The sequence below is a fragment of the Gracilinanus agilis genome, chromosome 1 (genome assembly GCF_016433145.1).
Source record: "Gracilinanus agilis isolate LMUSP501 chromosome 1, AgileGrace, whole genome shotgun sequence".
Lineage (NCBI taxonomy): Eukaryota > Metazoa > Chordata > Mammalia > Didelphimorphia > Didelphidae > Gracilinanus > Gracilinanus agilis.
Window position 1 is genome coordinate 598,047,260 of NC_058130.1, and position 20,579 is coordinate 598,067,838.

At 35.6% G+C, this 20,579-nt stretch overlaps 1 protein-coding gene across 2 annotated transcripts in view; it reads left to right on the forward strand.

The window, feature by feature from the left end:
* Positions 1-254: 254 nt before the first annotated feature.
* Positions 255-20,579, forward strand: part of DEK (DEK proto-oncogene) — a 34,637-nt gene continuing 14,312 nt past the window's right edge. Inside the window, exons 1-7 of one of the 2 annotated variants that reach the window (XM_044667483.1) lie at positions 255-430; positions 1,097-1,247; positions 6,279-6,380; positions 6,891-7,000; positions 8,512-8,606; positions 10,343-10,463; positions 15,180-15,362. In XM_044667483.1, coding sequence (XP_044523418.1) covers positions 1,106-1,247; positions 6,279-6,380; positions 6,891-7,000; positions 8,512-8,606; positions 10,343-10,463; positions 15,180-15,362 — 753 coding nt within the window. In that variant the 5' untranslated portion in view covers positions 255-430; positions 1,097-1,105. Of the gene's footprint in view, positions 431-719; positions 811-1,096; positions 1,248-6,278; positions 6,381-6,890; positions 7,001-8,511; positions 8,607-10,342; positions 10,464-15,179; positions 15,363-20,579 lie in introns of those variants that run through there. The other variant, XM_044667492.1, reaches the window with a different exon arrangement.

Here is a 20,579-nt window from a genome sequence, read left to right on the forward strand (position 1 = left end):
CCCTCACTACCCGCCTTTAGGGCGCGCGCCGCTCGGGTCCATAACCAGGATCAACAACCTCCCAGGCCCCGCAACCTCCTTCCCATCGGAATCTGCCAGCCTCCAGCAGTCCCGCGCGGTCCCCACCTCTGCACGCGAAGGCCAGCACCCTGCTCCGCCCTTAGCCCCCACCCACTCCATGCACTGACGGTGTAGACCCACCCCCGCGCCTTGCCACCTTCTAAAGCGTGCCGCTGATTGGCCATCGCATTCCCGCTTCCTTCCCGAACCGCCATTTTGAAAATCTGGTGGCTGCTCCGGAGGGAGGCTGACCTGAAGCGTCACGCGCGAAAAAGGCAAAAAGGGTCCTCGGCCGTTCCCCACCCGCCGGTCTTAAGAACCTTCCCCTCTCCTCACGAGCCAGGCGGGCCCGGGCATCACCGACCTACCGGTGAGGGGGCGCGCGAGCGGCGGGAAGGGAGGGATAGCGGCTGGAAGTCTTGGAGGCGGCGCCGTGCCCGACCGAGAAAGGGGGAGGGTGGGCGGCCGTTAGGACTGCGGGACCGGGAGGCGCCGCCATGAAAGTGAAACCGCCACTGACGCCGCTGGGCCCGGGCGGCCTGCTGAAGCAGAGGCGCTCCAGAGCCGCCGCGCCCCCTGCCCGGGCCCAGCCACTCGTTGGCGGTTGATGCCGCTGACTGAGGCGCGGGGGTCGAGCTGCGGAGGGTGCACGGGCCGGGCTCTGTGCTCCAGCACCGCCCCCCGCTAGGGGGCGGGCTATCCCCTGGGGCTCCCTTGGATCTCCTTTCCCGCCTCGAGGAAAAAAATTAGGTGACCGTCCCGGGGGACGGGAGGGGCTTCGCCTGGTGCTCTGCAGCCCCTCAGTCCTCGGGATCAGGAGGAGATTTGGGAGAGAGGCGTTTGGGATACCGCGGTGGGGGCGGGGAGAGGTTGGTACGATGCCCCCATCCTTGCCTTCTCGGGCGAGAGAGGCCTTGGCCCTCGGCCCTGGGAACCCTCAGCACCCTGGGTAGTTGTAAAGGGCCGACACCAGAAGTGGATTCTTTGATGGTGGCCAGAGATCTCTTTGCTTTTCTATCTCCCTCCTCCTCTGCAGGTTGTTAGCATGTCTTCATCAGCTCCCACCCCAGAGGGGGAGGATCTTTCTTCCCAGCCCGCATCTAAGAGAGACCCTGAGGTTCCCGACAAGGAAGAGAGTGAAGAAGAAGAGGAGGAGGAAGATGAGGAGGAAGAGGAGGAAGAAAAAGGTGGGAGAGTATTTATGGTAAAAGATTTCTAAAGACCACATTACCTTAGGAAGCTTGTATAGTCATTGTACCATTTAGTCACTGAGGTCAGTAGAGAACTTGAAGTATAAATGAAATGTGGGAAGTTACTTTCTTCACTATGGTGCAGTCCAGAATTATCGATGATACTGCGTTTTTCATCCCTCTTGGATGAATACTGAGTTTATTTTTTGGTAGCAAATGACACTGCTGTCATTTAATTGAACAAAAGTAAAAAATGCATCGAATTGTTATAGATTTCTTTCCCAGTTCTCTTTCTTAACTTAGTATATGTATCCAGGGACTATCAAAAACTTGTTTTGGTTGAATTTAATAAAAGAAAACATGTATCAAGTTGTTATTAATTTCCAGTAATGTTTTTCAACCTAGTATATCCATGGACTCCCTAAAACTTGCTTTAATTTATCTTGAAATTTTCTGAAGGTTGCTTACCATTTGGGATTGTTTTGGGTAGTTAAGAGATAAATGGTAGAGTGGAAGATGTATTCCTCATGCACATTTAATAAAACAAGAGGCAGCTTATTTCTTCTAAAAGCTTGGGAAAGGGGAACTGCTTGTATTTTCATGGCATCTGGAAAAAGAATATGTAGAAAAATTCTCTGTAATCAGTGCATATGGAATTTTATACCTGAGGAATTTAAGTAGAGGACCCCAACAAAAGAGTCCCTTAACCATATGATGAAATGATGTTTTCATTCCTCTTCAGGCACAAGATTCAAGACTTTAGAAATTCAAATTCGAATTGGGTGGCATACTATATAATTTGATTTTTCTGAATGGATATTTTCAGGAACCAATCAAGTCAGTCTTAAACATTTATTGAGTATCAACTATGTGCCAGCTACTCAGTGAAGTGCTGAGTATACAAAGAGGCCCCCCAAAAAGTCACCAACCTCAATCTAATAGGTGTCAAGTGATCTTGACAATCTAATGATAGAAACAAAATACAAACTTATATGCACAGCAAATTATAGGATAAATAGGAAATAATTGACAGAAGGCACTGGGATTAAGAGGAACAAAAATTCTGGATCTGTGTCTTGCCTCCTATACCTACCTTTAGATCTCTAACTTCAGGCTCTGTCTTTTGGATTTCTTAGTCAAGTCAGTCTACAGGAGAAGTGGTTCCTTTAATTAATATTTAAAGTACTATTGGGCGAGATCAAGGCATCCATCTTATAAAAGCTATGAATGACAAGTCTGTCACTAAGACTTTAAAGATTCTCCATAAGTTAGAAAGCAATTGATTTGAAGTCAGAAGACCTTTGGTTCAAATCCCAGCTCTGCTACTTCCTGTGTAACTTTGGCCTATTTGCTAGTTTCCTCATCTATTAAACAAGGTAGTTGGGACTAGTTAATTTATATGATTTCTTCCACCTTTAAGTCCTGTGAAACCAGTAGACATTTCTTCCTATAAAGTTTTGCCTGTTAGAACAGGTGACAGAAGCAGGCTATAGAAATGAGTAATAGTAATGTTAAACTGTGATTTGAGGTTCCTTGGACAGTTTTCTTCAATTATTCAGAAGTCCAAACATTCTTTTTTAATTTAATTTAATTTTTAAATATTTTTCCATAGTTACATGATTCATGTTGTCTCCATCCCTTCTTCTCTCCCCACCTCAGGTTATACATGTGTTATCACTTGACACCTATTTCCATATTATTCATTTTTGTAATAGAGTAAAAGAAGTCCAAATATTCTAAAGAACTTTTATCACTGTCATTATTATCATTTTGGTTTACTTAGCATGCACAATGTCCAATAGGAGATGGGAAGAAATTTGATGTTTCTCATACTGTTTCAACCACTGAATTTTAAGCCTAAATATTTAAAATATTCTCTCAAGGTGAGACTAAACCAAATAGGAACTATTTCACATTAGACAGTGTTAATATCCATCTGAGAGACATTTTTTGTTTTCTTCAGACAAATAACAAAATGGATAGATTTTTATATTTTCCGAAGTTCAGTTCAAATAGCATGACTTATTTTGGGGGGGAGGTTTGTGTGTTCCCATAATATGAACATATTTATATTTTAAGTAGCAGAACCACTTGAGTCTAGTGTAGTATAGCCTGACCAAAACCTTCTTTTGACATGAATAAATATAACATTAGTACTAGAGAAAGACCAAAGGAGCATTTTTTGCCTCTAAATATGCTTTTTGGGCAAGGATCTGGCACTTTTTGAAAAAAGGCTAATTGTCTCTGGACTTCAGAAAACTGAAGTCCATACAGCAGTGAAAAAAGAGACTTATTTGTTTCTATGGTTTTTTTTTTTTTTTTTTAAACCCTTGTACTTCGGTGTATTATCTCATAGGTGGAAGATTGGTAAGGGTGGGCAATAGGGGTCAAGTGACTTGCCCAGGGTCACACAGCTGGGAAGTGGCTGAGGCCGGGTTTGAACCTAGGACCTCCTGTCTCTAGGCCTGACTCTCACTCCACTGAGCTACCCAGCTGCCTCTGTTTCTATGTTTTTAAGAAAAACGTTGAAATAAATGCCTGACTTTTTCAGTTAAGAACAGGGCAGTAAATATAACATGCTTTAAAATATAATAGTAATAGCTACTATCTACTATTTGTCAGGCATATGCTTTACAAGGAAAATTCAACTCATTTGATCTTCACCAGTCTTCTCTGGGAGATAGGTACTATTATCATCCATTATCACCGTTTGACATTTGTAGAAACTGGCAGCAATCAGGTTAAGTGATTTGCCCAAGTTCTTATAACTGGTATTCATTTCAATTCAGGTCTTCCTGACTATAGGCCTAAGGTTCTACCCATACTTCTACCCATAGTGCCATCTAGCTGCCTCTGTATAATTTAGTGTTCCCTATTATACCCAGTTAAAAGAAGGGATAGAAGGGGGAGAGTCAGAGGAACATAATAAAAGATGAATGAGTCATAATTTTCTTTAAGCTGAAAAGAACATTAGATCAACTGGTTTTGATTTGTGTTTTTTTTTAGAAGAGTAAACTGAAAGCTAGAATGGTTAAGTGAGTCTAAGGTTACATAGGTAGCAGATACTCCAAATCTATATTCTTTTAATTATACCATGTTTTTGTAGGTCTAGACTGTCAACATTATGATTAAGCTTGTTTTGAGCTAAGAAGGAATTCCAGATCCCTTTGCTATATATGATTGCATCTTCCAAAAGCAGCCTCTCAGAAGTGAAGTTGAATAAGGATCTCATTTAGCCATGCTTGATCCCATCATCAGAAGTCAGGTGAAACCACAAAAAGCCGTCTGGGTCTTTTTCAACAATAACTCCAATTCATTTGAGCAGCTTCTCACTAATGTAATTGAAGCTGTCAAACTAGATTAGAAGTGGTTATTCACCTGCAGATCCTATATGGAAAACAGGTGATAATATACCTTCAGTGTACTGAACAGTGTCCATTTCCCCAAATTTAACCCTATTTTTGTTTAAGCTCTATTCTTATCTTTAAGTCTTTGAGGACTTCATACAAATGAGAGAGCCATGGCAGTAATCCAGAATTGATATTTTTCTGGGTTGTATTTGCATTGACCTGAGCAATATTATCTAAAGGCCAGATAAATTCAAACCACCCTCCAGCCTAGAAATTTTCTGTCCTACTTGTAGAGTAATTATGAGTATTGGAAACGTTTGAAGGCAATCATTCTGAAAATTGGGGCCTTTTAAATTTTTTTATTCTTAGACAAGTGATATAAAAAGTAACCTAATTAAGCACTAAGATTCAGGAATCAAATCGATAGGAATCTTAATCTAGCAAAATATAAAGTCCTGGTTGGTAATAGGCTTGGGTCAAAGTTGTTTGCAATTAATTTTATATAAACATGGCTATACCAGGCATTCTTAACTGGAGACTGTGACCTTGTGAATATTCTGGTAACTGTTTCAGTATAATTGGTTTTTTTAATAATCCTTTGTGTTTTTTGATTCTATATATATTTGAAAGCATGATCCTGAGAAGGGTTCCTTAGGTTTCACTAGACTGACAAATCCAGGAATTTAAGAATCTTTACACTGTCTAGCTAAAATTAATTTAAAAAATCACTTATTAAGTGTCTGCCATGTGCTAGGAGCTCTAGATTGTTTCACATCCTTAAGAATTTTGTCTCATAGTATTTTTAAATGTGTTCAGAATAACTCTGATATATCTTAGCAGTTCTCAAAAACTTGTTGACTACTTTTGTAAAGCAGACTGCTGTTTAAGCCTTCTTTAGTGTTGAGTGATTAACACAACTGACATTAGCTGTGCATATAGTAGGTACTAAGTATTTGGTGGATTAAGATGAGATACTGTATAGGCAGAATTGTTTTGTAAATAATACTACATCAGACCAAAATAGTACTACCCTGGGATTTTATGTTGATCAAAGGAACCACTTATTTTCATTATTTATGTAGATGATATCTTAGAATCAGGGAACAATGTTATAGTTTTTTTATTTTTTATAGGTTAAATTTTGTTGAACAGTTAATTTTAGTTAGATGTAAAAATAAGCATATGCTAAAGTCTTAAGAAATGGGACATTGAATCTAATGACATTCAAATAGTAACCTCCCCCAAATTGATATTCCTTACATGTTTCTGTTTTGTTTTCATAGGATTCTGTTTACTAGAGACAGATGGGTGTATTCTCAAATTAGTCATAGGGTGGCAATAGGAAATAGGGATGGCCAGTAGTAGAATGGAATATCACTAGCTAATCCATATTAGTGTAGTGGAACATTTTTGGGTCCAAATAAAATTAAAATTTTTTTCCCCTACTAGATGTTTTCCTGATGTTTTCATGAGAGTTTATATAGAGGCCTAAGTTTGAGGCCAGATGAGCAGGAAATAAATAGTATTTTACATATAACAGCCACTTCAGATAGCGCCATTATATTAGAAGTAATAGAGTTCAATTTTGATCACCTTCAGTGAATAGGAAGGAATTTTGGTAAAGATCAGCCTTTTAAGGTTTTTGCTGTTTAAGAAAATTAAATTGTTTTTCTTTCAGAAAAGAGTCTCATTGTAGAAGGTAAGAGAGAGAAGAAGAAAGTAGAGAGATTGACAATGCAAGTATCTTCTCTACAAAGGGAACCATTTACAATTGCCCAAGGCAAGTATATCTTTCTTTCTTTTTCATTCTGGACTAAAGATTTCATGTTCTAGGTCACTAACTAGTTAAATGATTTGCCCCTAGCCCATATTTATAGTTTTATATTCAAGACTTAAACCAAGGTCTTGAACTCACAAGCCAGCCCTAAATGTTCGTGCTCTCTCTCTCTCTCTCTTTCTCTCTCAATATATATATATATATATATATATATATAAAATCACTGCCTCTTTTCCTGCTTTCACATTTTGTAGTGAAATCTTGTGGTGGCCAAGTAGTAGTGTTTTTATTTCTAGAGAATATAATTTTGCTTTTAATGATAATTTCTGAAATTTGTCTTCTTGTTCCTTCCTACAAATTAGAGGAAAGGTGGAAACTACTTAAGTTGTCTATATCAATTGGACATTTTATTTAAAATTTTGTTTGAAGTTTTGTGTAAAGTAATATGTAACTTTAACATTAAATTTATAATTGTACCAGAGGAAAAATTATTTAACTTTATTCTTTTTACAGGAAAGGGACAGAAACTTTGTGAAATTGAAAGAATACACTTCTTTCTAAGTAAGAAGAAAACTGATGAACTCAGAAATCTTCATAAACTGCTTTACAACAGGCCAGGCACAGTAAGGATTATTTTAGACTTCTGATATTTAACATTTTATTGAAGTATTTTGGAGATAATTTCAAAGCTTGCTGGTGATTAGTTCAGTGCTTTGTACTTGGTAGATCACATCACAGAATCTCCATATTGGAAGGGACCTTAGAATTTACCTACTCCAATTTATAATCTCTTTTGCAGCATCTTCATTCTATCCTTAAAGACCTTCATTAGGATTTCTTTGGTTATATCTAAGTTTTACAAACTTTTTCATTATATCAGTCCTATGTCTGCCTTTTTGCAACTTTGCTCCCACTTCAGCCCTCTGGAATTAAGCCAAATCTAATCATTCTTAAATTTGATAGTGCTTTAAATATTGAATAACACTTATCACATGCCCCCTAAATTTTCCCTTCTTTAAGCTAAATATTCTTAATCCCCATACCCAGCCCATGATGTCTCTCTAGTCTTCTTACCATCTTGTCCCCAAGATACATTCCAGTTTGTTAATATCCTTCCTAAAATTATACCTTGGAAACTGAATATAGTACTTTAAATGCTAATATGCAATAAAAACTTGTTGATTTGGATAACAGATTTTTAAAACTGGAAGAGACCTTTAAGATCATCTAGTCTAACTTCCTCATTTTTACAGATAAGACCCATGGAGGTTCAGTGAGTTTTATCTGGTTAACACATGTATAATTGAAAAGTAAAGCATCCATCTCTTATGACTCCTGGTCCAATATTATTTCCTTTGCACCATTCTATTTATATTTAGCTCACACATAGAGTCATAGCTTAGTTTATTGGCCAATGTCTGTAAAATTTAAGCCAATAAACTAAAACTCAATTTATGTTCTATAGCTCAAGGCAAAGTATGTTTGATTAGCGATTTTAAGATTTTATTAATAGAAGCTTGTTTTAATGCTTTTTGGTAAGTCATTGTGTTTTGACATTAGTACTGACATTTTGCATAAAATTTTTTAAAAGTAAATTAAAAAGATGTCATTAGCTTTACAAACAAAATTCTCTATAGAATTCTATTAAATAAACTTCTTTGTGCAGTTAAAATATTTGTTTTGTGCACAACTTCAGAGCTTTTACCTATTTTGTAAAATGATGTACATTTTGAGATGAGCAATCATAATTCCCACCCCCACTAATGCTCAGGTAATGCCTTTTTTGCTTTGAGTTATATGTGTAACCATAAGGAGAAAAGGGGGCTTGTAATGTAATATAATTGGTTGAAATGTCCTTGAAAACCCATAAGGGGGTTGGGGAATGGGTGTTGAATAAAATTAAAGAACTGATTTTTCTAAGGACTTGGGCAACAATTTGACATTGCATAGCTTTTAATTCAAAATGATGATTGCTTTACAGTTTTCAAATATTAGCAGTAAATAGAAATCTGAGGGAACATTTGAAAGCTTATGTGAATAAAAGGTGTTTTTAAAGTGTTAACAATTTCTCCCCTACTTATACAAAGTGTATGTTGGCAGTAATAATATTAACTTATAAGAGAAACATTTTTAGGTAGCGTCTCTGAAGAAGAATGTGGGTCAGTTCAGTGGCTTTCCATTTGAAAAAGGAAGTGACCAATATAAAAAAAAGGAAGAAATGTTGAAAAAGTAAGTTATATCTACAAATGTACAGTGTTTATAAATATATATATGATTTGAATAGTATACTTAAAGCTTCAAAAAATTTGTTTACATCGTAACTAAAAGGTTTTATTACCTAAATATGTAGTCACGACTTAATTTCACAGTTGTTAGTTTATAGTGTCTATAATAGCAATTTCAGTAAGCTGAACAGAAAAAAGGTACAAAACCATTCTCTAAATGAAGTAACATTCTTGAGTTAATAGCTCTAGGGTTTCAAAGCACTTTCCTCAGGACAATTCTTGAGGTAGTTTATTCAACATTATAAATAAAATACGTTATCTATAAAAATGAAATGACTTGCCTATATAAGTATTAAATTGGAGTCTCCTCTGACTTCAAAGTTCAGTGCTTTTAATACTAAACTATTATGTCCTATGGATTTTAGTTTTTGTTTTTCTTGGTGATTTTATATTAACATTATCATGGAACAGTATTCTTTCTTCACTATATAGTGAGCATAGGACAATATGTCAATAAAATATTTTTTTTCAGATTTCCTTTAGGAAAGAGATATTTTTAAAATGTTATGGTTGATTTAAAAAATGCTTAAGTTGAAAACTTTTATTTGTTCAAATTGTTTATATAGTTTATATGTATATACACGGTATATACGATTATATATATTGATTGGAACATTGAAGAGGAAGAAATGTTAAATTGCAGTAAGAATATTAACTTCAAATTTCCTAATTTTGTACATTTACAATTTATTGCAAAAGGTTTTCTAATGAATTTATTTAAAAACTAGATGTGCTTATGCCTATACCTCTGAAAAAATCTGTGGTTTTGTTAGTAAGAGTATCCTTTATATTAGACCACAACCTGCTTATATCGTAGCATAAGCTGATATAGTAGATTTTTTGTTTGTTTTAAATCCCCTGGTTCTCAGACTTCTGTGGATGAATGTTTGAATTTAACTAGTCTTAAGATAGCAATTGTCGCCATACCTGAGCTGGAAAACCCTTGTAATTTAATATTATTTGCTGATCTTGGTATAATAGCCTTCAGGACTGAGGGCCACTGTGCCATTTATGAGGCATTGGAGTAAAACTTCATGGGGGAATGGGGCTAGTAGGGGAACCTATCTTTATATGTATATGTGTGTGTNTGTGTGTGTGTGTGTGTGTGTGTGTGTGTGTGTGTGTGTGTGTGTGTTTGTTTAAGCAATAAATGCTACTTTTGACCCTGAACTTCTGGCTGTCTTCATTATTTTATTATTTTAATGACTTTCAAAAAGTCTTAAGACACAGCAGTTTTTACTTCCTACATGCTTATAAGTGTGCAGGTTTTACTTTTTCCCCCTTGCTTCAGCTTCAGCTATTTGGATCTTGACTTTAAATTATACTCCCAGGGGCAGCTGGGTAGCTCAGTGGATTGAGAACCAGGCCTAGAGACAGGAGGTCCTAAGCTCAAATGTGGCCTCAGACACTTCCCAGCTGTGTGGCCCTGGGCAAGTCTCTTGACCCACCATTGCCTACCTTTATCACTCTTCTGCCTTGGAACTAATACATAGTATTGACTCCAAGACGGAAGGTAAAGGTTTAAAAAAAATTATACTCCCCCACCCCACCAAAAAAGAGACAACAATGCAAGAAACTTTTTTTTTGCTGTTTTATTCATTTATGTCTGTGGTAGGAATTTTAAAATATTCATTTATATATTTGTTTATACTCTGTTAACTTCTTTTTTCTTTGTTTTAGATTTAGGAATGCCATGTTAAAGAGCATCTGTGAAGTTCTCGATTTAGAGAGATCAGGAATAAATAGTGAATTGGTAACCAGGATCTTGAATTTCTTGATGCATCCAAAACCTTCTGGCAAGGTGAGAACTTTAAAAAAATTTTCAAAAAGGTTTCAGTATTGAAAATATCTTATTAGTAGATTACTGTTCTATAATTAATTGAATAATCTCTTAAATTAAAATAACACTGGCACTGATAGAATTATAATAACCTGTATTATGAAGAGTTTGTGTTCACCTGAACAGAAAGTATGGGGATAATTTTACATTTTTTTAAATGTTAAATAATATCATGCAGAAAATATAGACTGTATAATAATTTAGGGGTTGAGTGGAAAAGAATTTGGGCTGAGTTTAGGGAAGTAACCTAATCTGTGCTGTTGGGGAAGACTTTGAGTCACAGATGCTATATAAAAGGGTGGGCTTCGAGTTCATAAAGGAGTCATTGAAGAAGGTCCCACATAGTCTACTTCCTGGTAGCCACTAAAACTTAGCCTCTTGCCTTTTTCTTTTTTTCTTTTTTTTAAATTGATTAATTAAGAAAATTTTTCCATGGTTACATGATTCATGTTCTTTCCCTCCCCCTCCCATAGCCAATGCACAATTCCACTGGGTTTTACATGTGTAATTGATCAAGTCCTATTTTCATATTATTGATATTTGCACTAGGGTGATTGTTTAGAGTTTGCATCCCCAATCATATCCCCATCGACCCATGTGATCAAGCAGTTGTTTTTCTTCTGTGTTTCTGCTCCCACAGTTCTTTCTCCGGGTATGGATAGCGTTCTTTCACATAGGTCCCTCAGATCATTGCATTGCTGCTAGTAGAGAAGTCCATTACATTCAATTGTGCCACAGTGTATCCATCTCTGTGTATAAGATTCTGGTTCTGCTCCTTTTACTCTGCATCAATTCCCGGAGGTTGTTCCAGTTCACATGGAATTCTTCCAGTTCATTATTCCTTTTAGCACAGTAATATTCCATCACCGACAGATACCACAATTTGTTTAGCCATTCTCCAATCGAAGGGCATCCCCTCATTTTCCAATTTTTTGCCACCACAAGGAGCTCAGCTATAAATATTTTTTGTACAAATCTGTTCCCTTATCAACTTCTTCGGGGTATAAACTCAGCAGTACTATGGCTGGATCAAAGGGCAGGCAATCTTTTTTAAAGTGCTATGGTTGGATCAATTCACAACTCTTAACAACAATGCATTAATGTCCCTATTTTTCCACATCCCCTCCAACATTTATTACTGCTAGGTGTGAAGTGGTACCTCAGAGTTGTTTTGATTTGCATTTCTCTAAGAGATTTAGAATACTTTATCATATGCTTATTGATATTTTTATTTCTTTATCTGAAAATTGCCTATTCATGTCCCTAGCCCATTTATCAATAGGGGAGTGGCTTAGTTTTTTGTACAATTTATTTAGCTCCTTACAAATTTGAGTAATCAGACCTTTGTCAGAGGTTTTATTATAAAGATTTTTTCCCAATTTGTTGCTTCCCTTCTAATTTTGGTTGCATTAGATTTGTTTGTACAAAAACTTTTTAATTTAATGTAGTCATAATTATTTATTTTACATTTTGTAACTTTTTCTAACTCTTGCTTGGTCTTGACATCTTTCCTTTCCCAAAGATCTGACAGGTAAACTATTCTGTGTTCACCTAATTTACTTATAGTTTCCTTCTCAAGTCATTCATCCATTCTGAATTTATCTTGGTATATGGTGTGAGATGTTGATCTAAACCTAATCTTTCCCATACCGTTTTCCAATTTTCCCAGCAATTTTTGTCAAATAGTGGATTTTTGTCCCCAAAGCTGGGATCTTTGAGTTTATCTTACACTGTCTTGCTGAGGTCATTTACTCCAAGTCTATTCTACTGATCCTCCCTTCTGTCTCTTACCCAGTACCTTATTGTTTTGATGACCACTGCTTTATAGTACAGTTTAAGATCTGGTACTGCTAGGTCCCCCTCCTTCACTTTTTTTTTTTTTTTTTTTTCATTATTTCTGCCTCTCGCCTTTTTCAACTAGCTTCCTTAGGAGAACAGAGAACTCCTCTTTAGAGGAAAGATCATGGATCATTCCCTTTCCCTCTATTCTCATCCTCTTAAAAAAAGAAATTAGTTTTTCTTCAATACAAGACAAGTAAGCCTTATATAATTTCAGAGTTGGCTCTGCACCCCATAAAATATGCTCACCTACTTAATAATGCCTGAAATTCCTTTAAAAAAAAAGTAGGGATGAAGAGAATCCAAAATAGCTTTACCTGGTTCAAGCTTTAAGAGGACTTTAGAAGGGGGTGAATATGGAAGAAAGCAAGACTTCCTAACTTTGCCTTGGTTTGGCCCTTCAGCTGATAGGAACTAGGAGCAAATAGAAGCAATTTCCTTCTCCAGAGAGATATTTTTGTCACACAGCTGTTTATGTGTGGAGATTTTATTCAACATGACTCCTCTTTGTAGAAGGGTAGTAATACTTTATATAGTCCTCAGATCAACTTTGTGCCATTCCAATCTTTTGATATATCTTACCTATATTTGTGCTGGGTTTTATGTAGTATAATTAATAATATACCTGAAACATTTTGAAATTTTATCTTTATAAGGGAATCATGTTTGTGGTCATTTCTTATCTTACTATCTTAACCTTGGCATTCTTGTTGTTTTCTTTTTCAATGTATGCCAAAGACTACCAATAATTATTTCTTGTTGATATCAGGAAAAATAGTGTTATCATGAGCTAGTGTTTAAGAAAACTATATAGACTGGATTTTGCATTCTGCTCTTCCTCATTTTTTTAATGAAAAATTCTTGCATAGTCCGACCATTCATTTTTCCATGCCTGTCTATATATTTCTTTAAACATAATATTTAAATTTTGAAAGGAGGTGTAAGAGATCAAGTGAACTTGTAGAACTTGTGTGAATTTTTCTTCCTCCCTGTAATCTGCATATTTTGCCTACCTCTCAGGTTCTGCCTTTTTCCCATGTAAATTTGTAGAGTCCTTTTCATCTCCTTTCACTGTTGAGGAATATTAACATTGTTCAAGGAGATATGACTTGGATCTTTAGGAAAGCTTCATTGATTAGCATCATTGAGTGGTAAAATTTGATCATTTCAAAATGTGGCAGAAATGAACTAGTCAGTACCCCAACCTATCTCAAGGAGACAGTATTGGTTAGTGATTTCACTGTTTGGGTGTTATAAAATAACATTTTATGCAAAATAACTGCTAAAATCATAATTTTGAAATCATCAAATCCCTTTAAATATTGCAGGGGAGTGGATGATGAGGCAGGGAGTTTCCTTCTTAAGTTGACAAAGTAGGACTTTGAACTTACAAATGTATTGCTAATCATTATCAGTGGAGGGAATTTCTACTCTGGAAGTCCATACATTGATGAAATTGCAGATCTGAACCAGGGGAAGAAATACAGAAAACAATACAGAAAAACAAAACAAAAAGACAAAAAAAATATATAAAACTTGGTTATTAAAAATAAGCATATTCCAATTTTTAAGTTCAAAATGTGGGAAAAGCACTACAAAATAGAATATTTAAAGTTAATTACCTAGGTAAAATAATGAAATCACAATTTTCTCAATAGTTCCAATTATTTGGAATCTTTGGTGTTTCTAAAATGTGTTTTAATTAGCTACTGAATTGTTAAAGCAAAGCAACTATGTTTGTCATCTTTGATCAGTTTTAACAATTCTCAGAATTTTGTGGAGTTTAGAAAAATTGACCACAGTTCCTACACTTATTATAAGAACAGTTTGGTAAACACATTCTAAACAAATTATAACACATTCAGAGTAAGTAGAATGGAATATGTTGGATGCTCACATCTTAAATTGATTTCTAGAGTCCCCTCAAACCAGAATTGGTGCTTCATGAACAAATCTTGATTTCCATGACCATTCGAGAACCATAGCTTTAGAACTAGAAAGGATCTTAAGAGTTTGTTTATCACATTTGATTTTGGTGTGGATAAGTGAGTTGTCAATTTAATTGTAGCCTATTACTGTTTATTATGACCAGACTGCCTAAATTTAACCTTAACTCATGACAATATGGCCTTCAGTTTTATGATGGACATTGGGATGGGGTTAGAAGATGTATGTGGAGTCTGAGCTAACTTATTCCTTTACTAGATTAGTTATTTGGAACTCTAATATAAAGAGTTGATTTTATTAGTTAAGATAGGTAGGGTTTTTCAGAGCTCATTGATAGGATAAATTATTGAGTAAAGTTAAATCTTTTTCTGAATTGGAGAGAAGTATATTTTAAATTCAAAACTATATCTAATTCCTGCACAGGAATTCCACAAAAATTCCACAAAAATGGCTAAAACTAATCAAAGATCACAAATCTAGTTTTTTTCCTTTGTCAGTTCACAATAAGCAAAGGAATTTCCCTGAGGGATCAGTTCTTCTCTATCTCCACCACCTTTTTGAATTTTATAACTATAATAGAGGCGGTATGGAATAATGGATACAGAAGCAACCTTGGAACCACATTGGTGTCCTGTCACTGACACATCCTGTGTTAATTGTGTGTTCCTGGGCAAATAACCTCTCAGGTCTATGAATAACTCTCTGTATATAAATTGCAGGGAAGGTGCCAATCTGCATTGGTAGAAGGTCCTAGGGAATTATGTGTACCAGTGAAATCACAGAGCCAGTGCTAGCAATGTTAGCCAAGTTTAATTTGAATCAAATATAATATTTAGTACTATGGAACTGAGTTATGTATTTTTTTTAATCATGACATCTTATTTTATATAGCCATTGCCCAAGTCAAAAAAAACACCAAGCAAAGGTAGTAAAAAGGAACGGAGCAGCTCTGGAATGTCAAGGAAGGCTAAGCGTACCAAATGTCCTGAAATTCTATCAGATGAATCTAGTAGTGAAGAGGAAAAAAAAGAAAAGGATTCTTCAGAGGAAGAAGATAAAGAAAGTGAAGAAGAGGTAAAATGCATATTTTTATGGTATTTAATTTCTCACTTTGTTCTCTGGAATCAGCTATATACCAATATACACATACACATACATATGTATATCAAAAAACAGAAGAATATGGAACCAGTTACAAAAAGCATCTCGAGTATAATGGAACTTTGTAGAGGAGATAATATTCTCAGATTTACTATATGCTTCTTTAAACATAACATTTAAATTTTGAAAGGAGGTAAGCGATCAAATGAATTTGTAGAAAAAAATATTAAGTTTTCAATGAAACTTATTCTCAAATCTTCTAGGTTCCCATATAATTAACTAACTTATGAAGGCCTAGCACTATTAGGTTAAGTACAACAAAGTAATTTAATTGATCTGGCATCATTAAGCTCATCATCTGTTTTTCAGATTCTCTAATACCACTAGTTTGGGGTCAAGCAGTCTCTAGCTTTCCTTGCCACCATTACAGGGAAACAGTGCCCATAAGTAACCCTAAAAACCAGGGGATATGAGGGTAGGGGATGTGGAGAGCTGGGAGGGGAGATTCTTGGTGAGAAATAGTAAAACCAACTATTGGCACAGGTTGTTTCCCTCTGTAGTAGATTAGTATCCCTCTGGGGATAAGGGGCCCCAGGAGGCTTGGAAGTGATTTGTGCTACTCATATCAAACTTTGGAGAGCCTGAATCAGTCCTCTAAGATGATATTTATTATACCCGTATTTATAATATTATATAATTACAATGTTATAATACATATAATTATACAATAGTAGGTACCTGTCCTAAACAGGGAACTGTCCTAGACTGTAGAGAGATAAAAAGTTAGATGACATCACCTTACAATATAGTAGAAATATAAGGCACTAACATAAATAACTGTAGTATGCAGTAGAACATAAGTGCAGTAATACAAAAACAAAGTGAAAGGAATGGTCTTTACTAATCGGGAGGAGCAGGGAAAGCTTTATAGAAGAGATAGGACTTGAGCTAGCTTTTTAAAATAGGAATTCAGCAAATAGAAAGAAGGGAGGGCATTTTAGTCATAGGGTACAACCTGAATGAAAGAATAGAAATGCTCAGAGAGAACCTGTTTGTTTGGCTGCAGTTCAGAGTAAATGGAGGGTAATGACATGAGTTAGGTCAGGAAGGAAGAATGGTGACAATTTATAAAGAGCCTGGAATTCTCTATATGATAGGATCTAAACTTAGACTCTTGGGAGCTCCTGTAGGTTTTTGAGTAAAGGAGGAATGTGTTGTTCTGTGTGTAAGAAAGTTTTCTGTGGCAGTATTAGAAAGGAGAGGGAAATGGAGAAAGACAGACATTTTTTAAGAAGCTATTACATTAGTCCTGGGGGTGGGGGGGCGGAGCTAAGTGACTCAGTGGATTTGAGAGCCAGGCCAGGGGATGAGAGATCCTGGGATCAAATGTGGTCGTCTCAAATACTTTCTAGCTATGTGACCGTGGACAAGTCACTTAATTTCCATTGCTTACTTCTTACTCCTCTTCTGCCTATTAGTGCTAAGACAGAAGAGAAGGGGGTTTAATTTTAGGGAATAAAAAAAGGAAGAAGAAGCTATTGTAATAGCCCAAATGGTAATGAGGGACCAGTACTGGAGTGGTGATACTGAGAATAACAGAAGAGGGGACAGGTGCTAGAAATTATGGAGTTGGAATTGATTAGACTTTTTAGTATTCAATATGAGAAGTGAGGGAAAAGGGAAGAGTCAGAAAAACATGATACATCATTTCAAGCCTCTAAACATGAAAGCAGAAAATCTTTAGTTGAAATACTGCTTTCTATACTTAATAGCTTGTGTGACTGGACAAATCATTGTCTGAGTTTCTGTCTGTAAAATAAGAATACTAATAACTAGAGTATATTTCATAGTATTAGGGTTTTTTATATTTTATTTATTTTTTAGAATATTTTTCTGCATTTACATGATTCATTTTCTTTCCCTCCCCGCTCCTAGAGCTGACAAGCAATTCCATTGGGTTGTTCAAATGTTGTCACTTGATACCTATTTCCATATTACTTGTTTTTGCTAAAGAGCAATTTTTTTTAAAGCTTAGATCCCAAATCATGTACTCTGAAGTGATGTCATATGTTTTGCTTTTGCATTTCTACTCCCATAATTCATAGGATTGTTATGAGGCATAAATGAAATGCTTATAAACTTAAGTTTTGCACCCTGTAAATGTAAGCTATTTTAAAAAATCAAATTGTATTGTTAAGGGCTAGGCAATGGGAATGAAATGACTTTGATTTGCTCAGGATCACAAAGCTAGGAATTGTCTGAGGCAGAACTGACTTCCCATCTTTAGGCCAGCTTCTCAATCCTCAGCAATTTAGCTGCCCCTATTTTCATGAAGACTTAAGAGAAAATCCCAGTGTTTTGAACCTGAGAAATCAAGTTACTATAACACAGATATAAATAACATCAGAGAGAAGAGCAGTTCAGGGGAAAACATTGGATATGTTGAGTTTGAGGTGTTTATAGTACATTCAGACAAAGATTTCCTGAAATTTTTTGTATCCTGAAGGAAACACCATCCTCCATCCCATTCCTAGGGGTTGTCCTCATTGTTTTTCTCCCTTTTTGAAACTGAAATTAGAACATTCTCATTTTATAAGCCATCAAATGAGTGTCATTTCTGGCTTCTAAAGCCAGTGATTTCCATATTCTATGAATCATGGAACAGTCCTGGACCATTGAAACTTGTTGGAAGGCAAAATTAGATAATTCAACCTAAGCAGCCTTTTTAAAAAAAGAATTTCTAATTATTTTTGCACATTCCTTATTCTTACTATTTTCTTCAAACTAAATAGCCCTTTAATAGATTTTCATTGAATATGATTTTCAACCACCCACTTTGGGTTTCTAAGACAAAGTATTTTAAAAGTAGTCTATCGAAAGCTAATTTATATTTTATTCATCTGTTCACCCAGTACAACCTTTCTGCGGTGAGGACAGGAATCTGGCTCTGTGACAGGCGTCTTTTTTGGAGACCCTCCTTCAAGAGCCCTGCTGCCTATAAAAGATAGGTAAGCTTCCCCAATTTTTTTGGCCTTCCTTCAAAAAATAATGGTGTGTTCCTCTGGTTCTGTTCCTTCAAGGTTATCAGACAGATGGAATTTTTTAAAAAAATAATTTGATGGCAGGTCCTGAGTGTTGGACCGTCTGGAGTTGTGGTGCCTTTACAGCCTAATCTGTTCACCCATGACATACCCTCACACATACCCCCAACTCCCCAAAAGAATATTTCTTGTTTTTGAGAGAAGCTAGTTGAAAACAGGCAGCGTTTTTTTAAAAGAATAAACCCAAATTTTAAAATGTAGTCACATCACCCATATCGTAAGAATTAACAAGGTTTTTTCTTACTATTTCATCTATTTCTGTTCATAAACTTTGCTAGCAGTCATCTTCAGACCCCATTATCTATTTGTTTAAAGGGCAAAGGTGTTCTAAACTGAGTTTTTCTGATATTTTTCCTTTGGTGTATTAGAGCCTATTTAGCTTAAGAAGACATCCATCCAAAATAAGCAGCCAGTTTATTTTTAATTTAGTCTTTCAGCCTTATTCAATTAATATTATTTAATGACTATGTGAACAACAATTTGACTATCACAAGCAATTAAATATAAGAGATATGCACACACATTTGCTATATGTATGATACAAGGAAAATTCTGTTTGGAAGGAGAGAATGGTTTTCTCTGGGATGATCAAGAAAGGCTTTATGAAAGAGGTAGCCTTTAAGATGAGCCTTGATTTCATTATGGAAGAAGACTACCAGTGGAAGGAATAGCATACATAAGCAAAGGCACCATCAGGAAAGTGCAAGATGTATTTTGGGAATGATTTGATTTTGTGAGTATAGAATTAGGTATGGGAGAAAATCTGGAAAGGCTGATTCAGGCCTTTCCAAACAACAAAGGGCCTTGGATGCCAAGGAAATTGGAACTCTAGTAAATGAGAGAAGCAAGTTACTTAAAGTACTTGAATTAGAAGTCAAATGGCATTGGATCTGTTTTTGAGTTCAGAGTCCTTTTGATGTCTTGTGTAAATTGTGTATTAATTTTCCTTTTGATAAAAGCTCCAAAACATGTCATTAAAACTGAATAAATGTTTCTAAGAAAAGAATTTTCAAATGGGTACTGTAAATTTCAATAACATAATAAATGCTTAAATTTGTTCATCATTACATGAGTGGGGAATTAGATCTTTAAAAACTTAAATTGTATACAATACTGGACACTTGCATAAGTTATTCCTAAGTTTTTAAGGCACTTTTAGAATATAGGGAAACTGGTCTCATTCTGATTCTCTGAAACTGTCTACTAACCTGGGAACAAAATTTGATTTTAAAATAACTATATCTTAGAACAAATAAATGATGGTTATCAGAAAGTCATTTTGATTTTTTTAAGGATATTTTAAGTTCACATTTTAAAATTAATTTTTTTGTTTGTTGGTTACATTAAAATCCCCAGATATCACAACCCCTCCTTTATACCCTCCTTATACCACAGAAAGTATCACCCAACCAAAAAAAAAATTTATATACCAATTGTCTTTTGTGTTTCTATCAGTTCTTTCTCTGGAAGAGGACATTCACAAGTTAACCTTCAAATATTCTGTAGCCGTAAAGTAATATTCTTTTGGTTCTCCTCATTTTGTTCTTCATTATTTCCTGGTCTTTCCAAGTTTGTTTTTTTAATTAACCTGCTCATCATTTCTTTTGGTATAGTAGTATTCCATCACAATCATATATCATAATTTGTTCAGCCATTCTGCAATCATCCCCTTGATTTTCAGTTCTTTGCCACTACAAAGAGAACCACTATAAATGTTTTGGAATGTAAAGGGTTTTTTTCCTTATCTCCTTGAAACACAGATCCAACAGCGGGGTCTAAGAGTATACACACTTTCATAACTCTGGGCATAATTCCAAAAAGCTCTCCAAAATGGAGAGATCAGTTGGTTGATTAACTATTGATTCTAAGATGGAAGGTAAGGCTTTAAAAATAAACTGTCAAGTGTTGGCCATTGGTATTATTCAAATTTGGTGTTTTAAATTTACCCCCAATGCCTAGTATAGCATACTTTTCCTTTCATTCTATCCTTGCTGTCTCAATGTTCTTCCTGCCCTCAAAAAGAAAAAGAAGCTAAAATAAAAATAACTAATATTGCAGTTTTTAGTAGAACTACATTAACTAATATGTA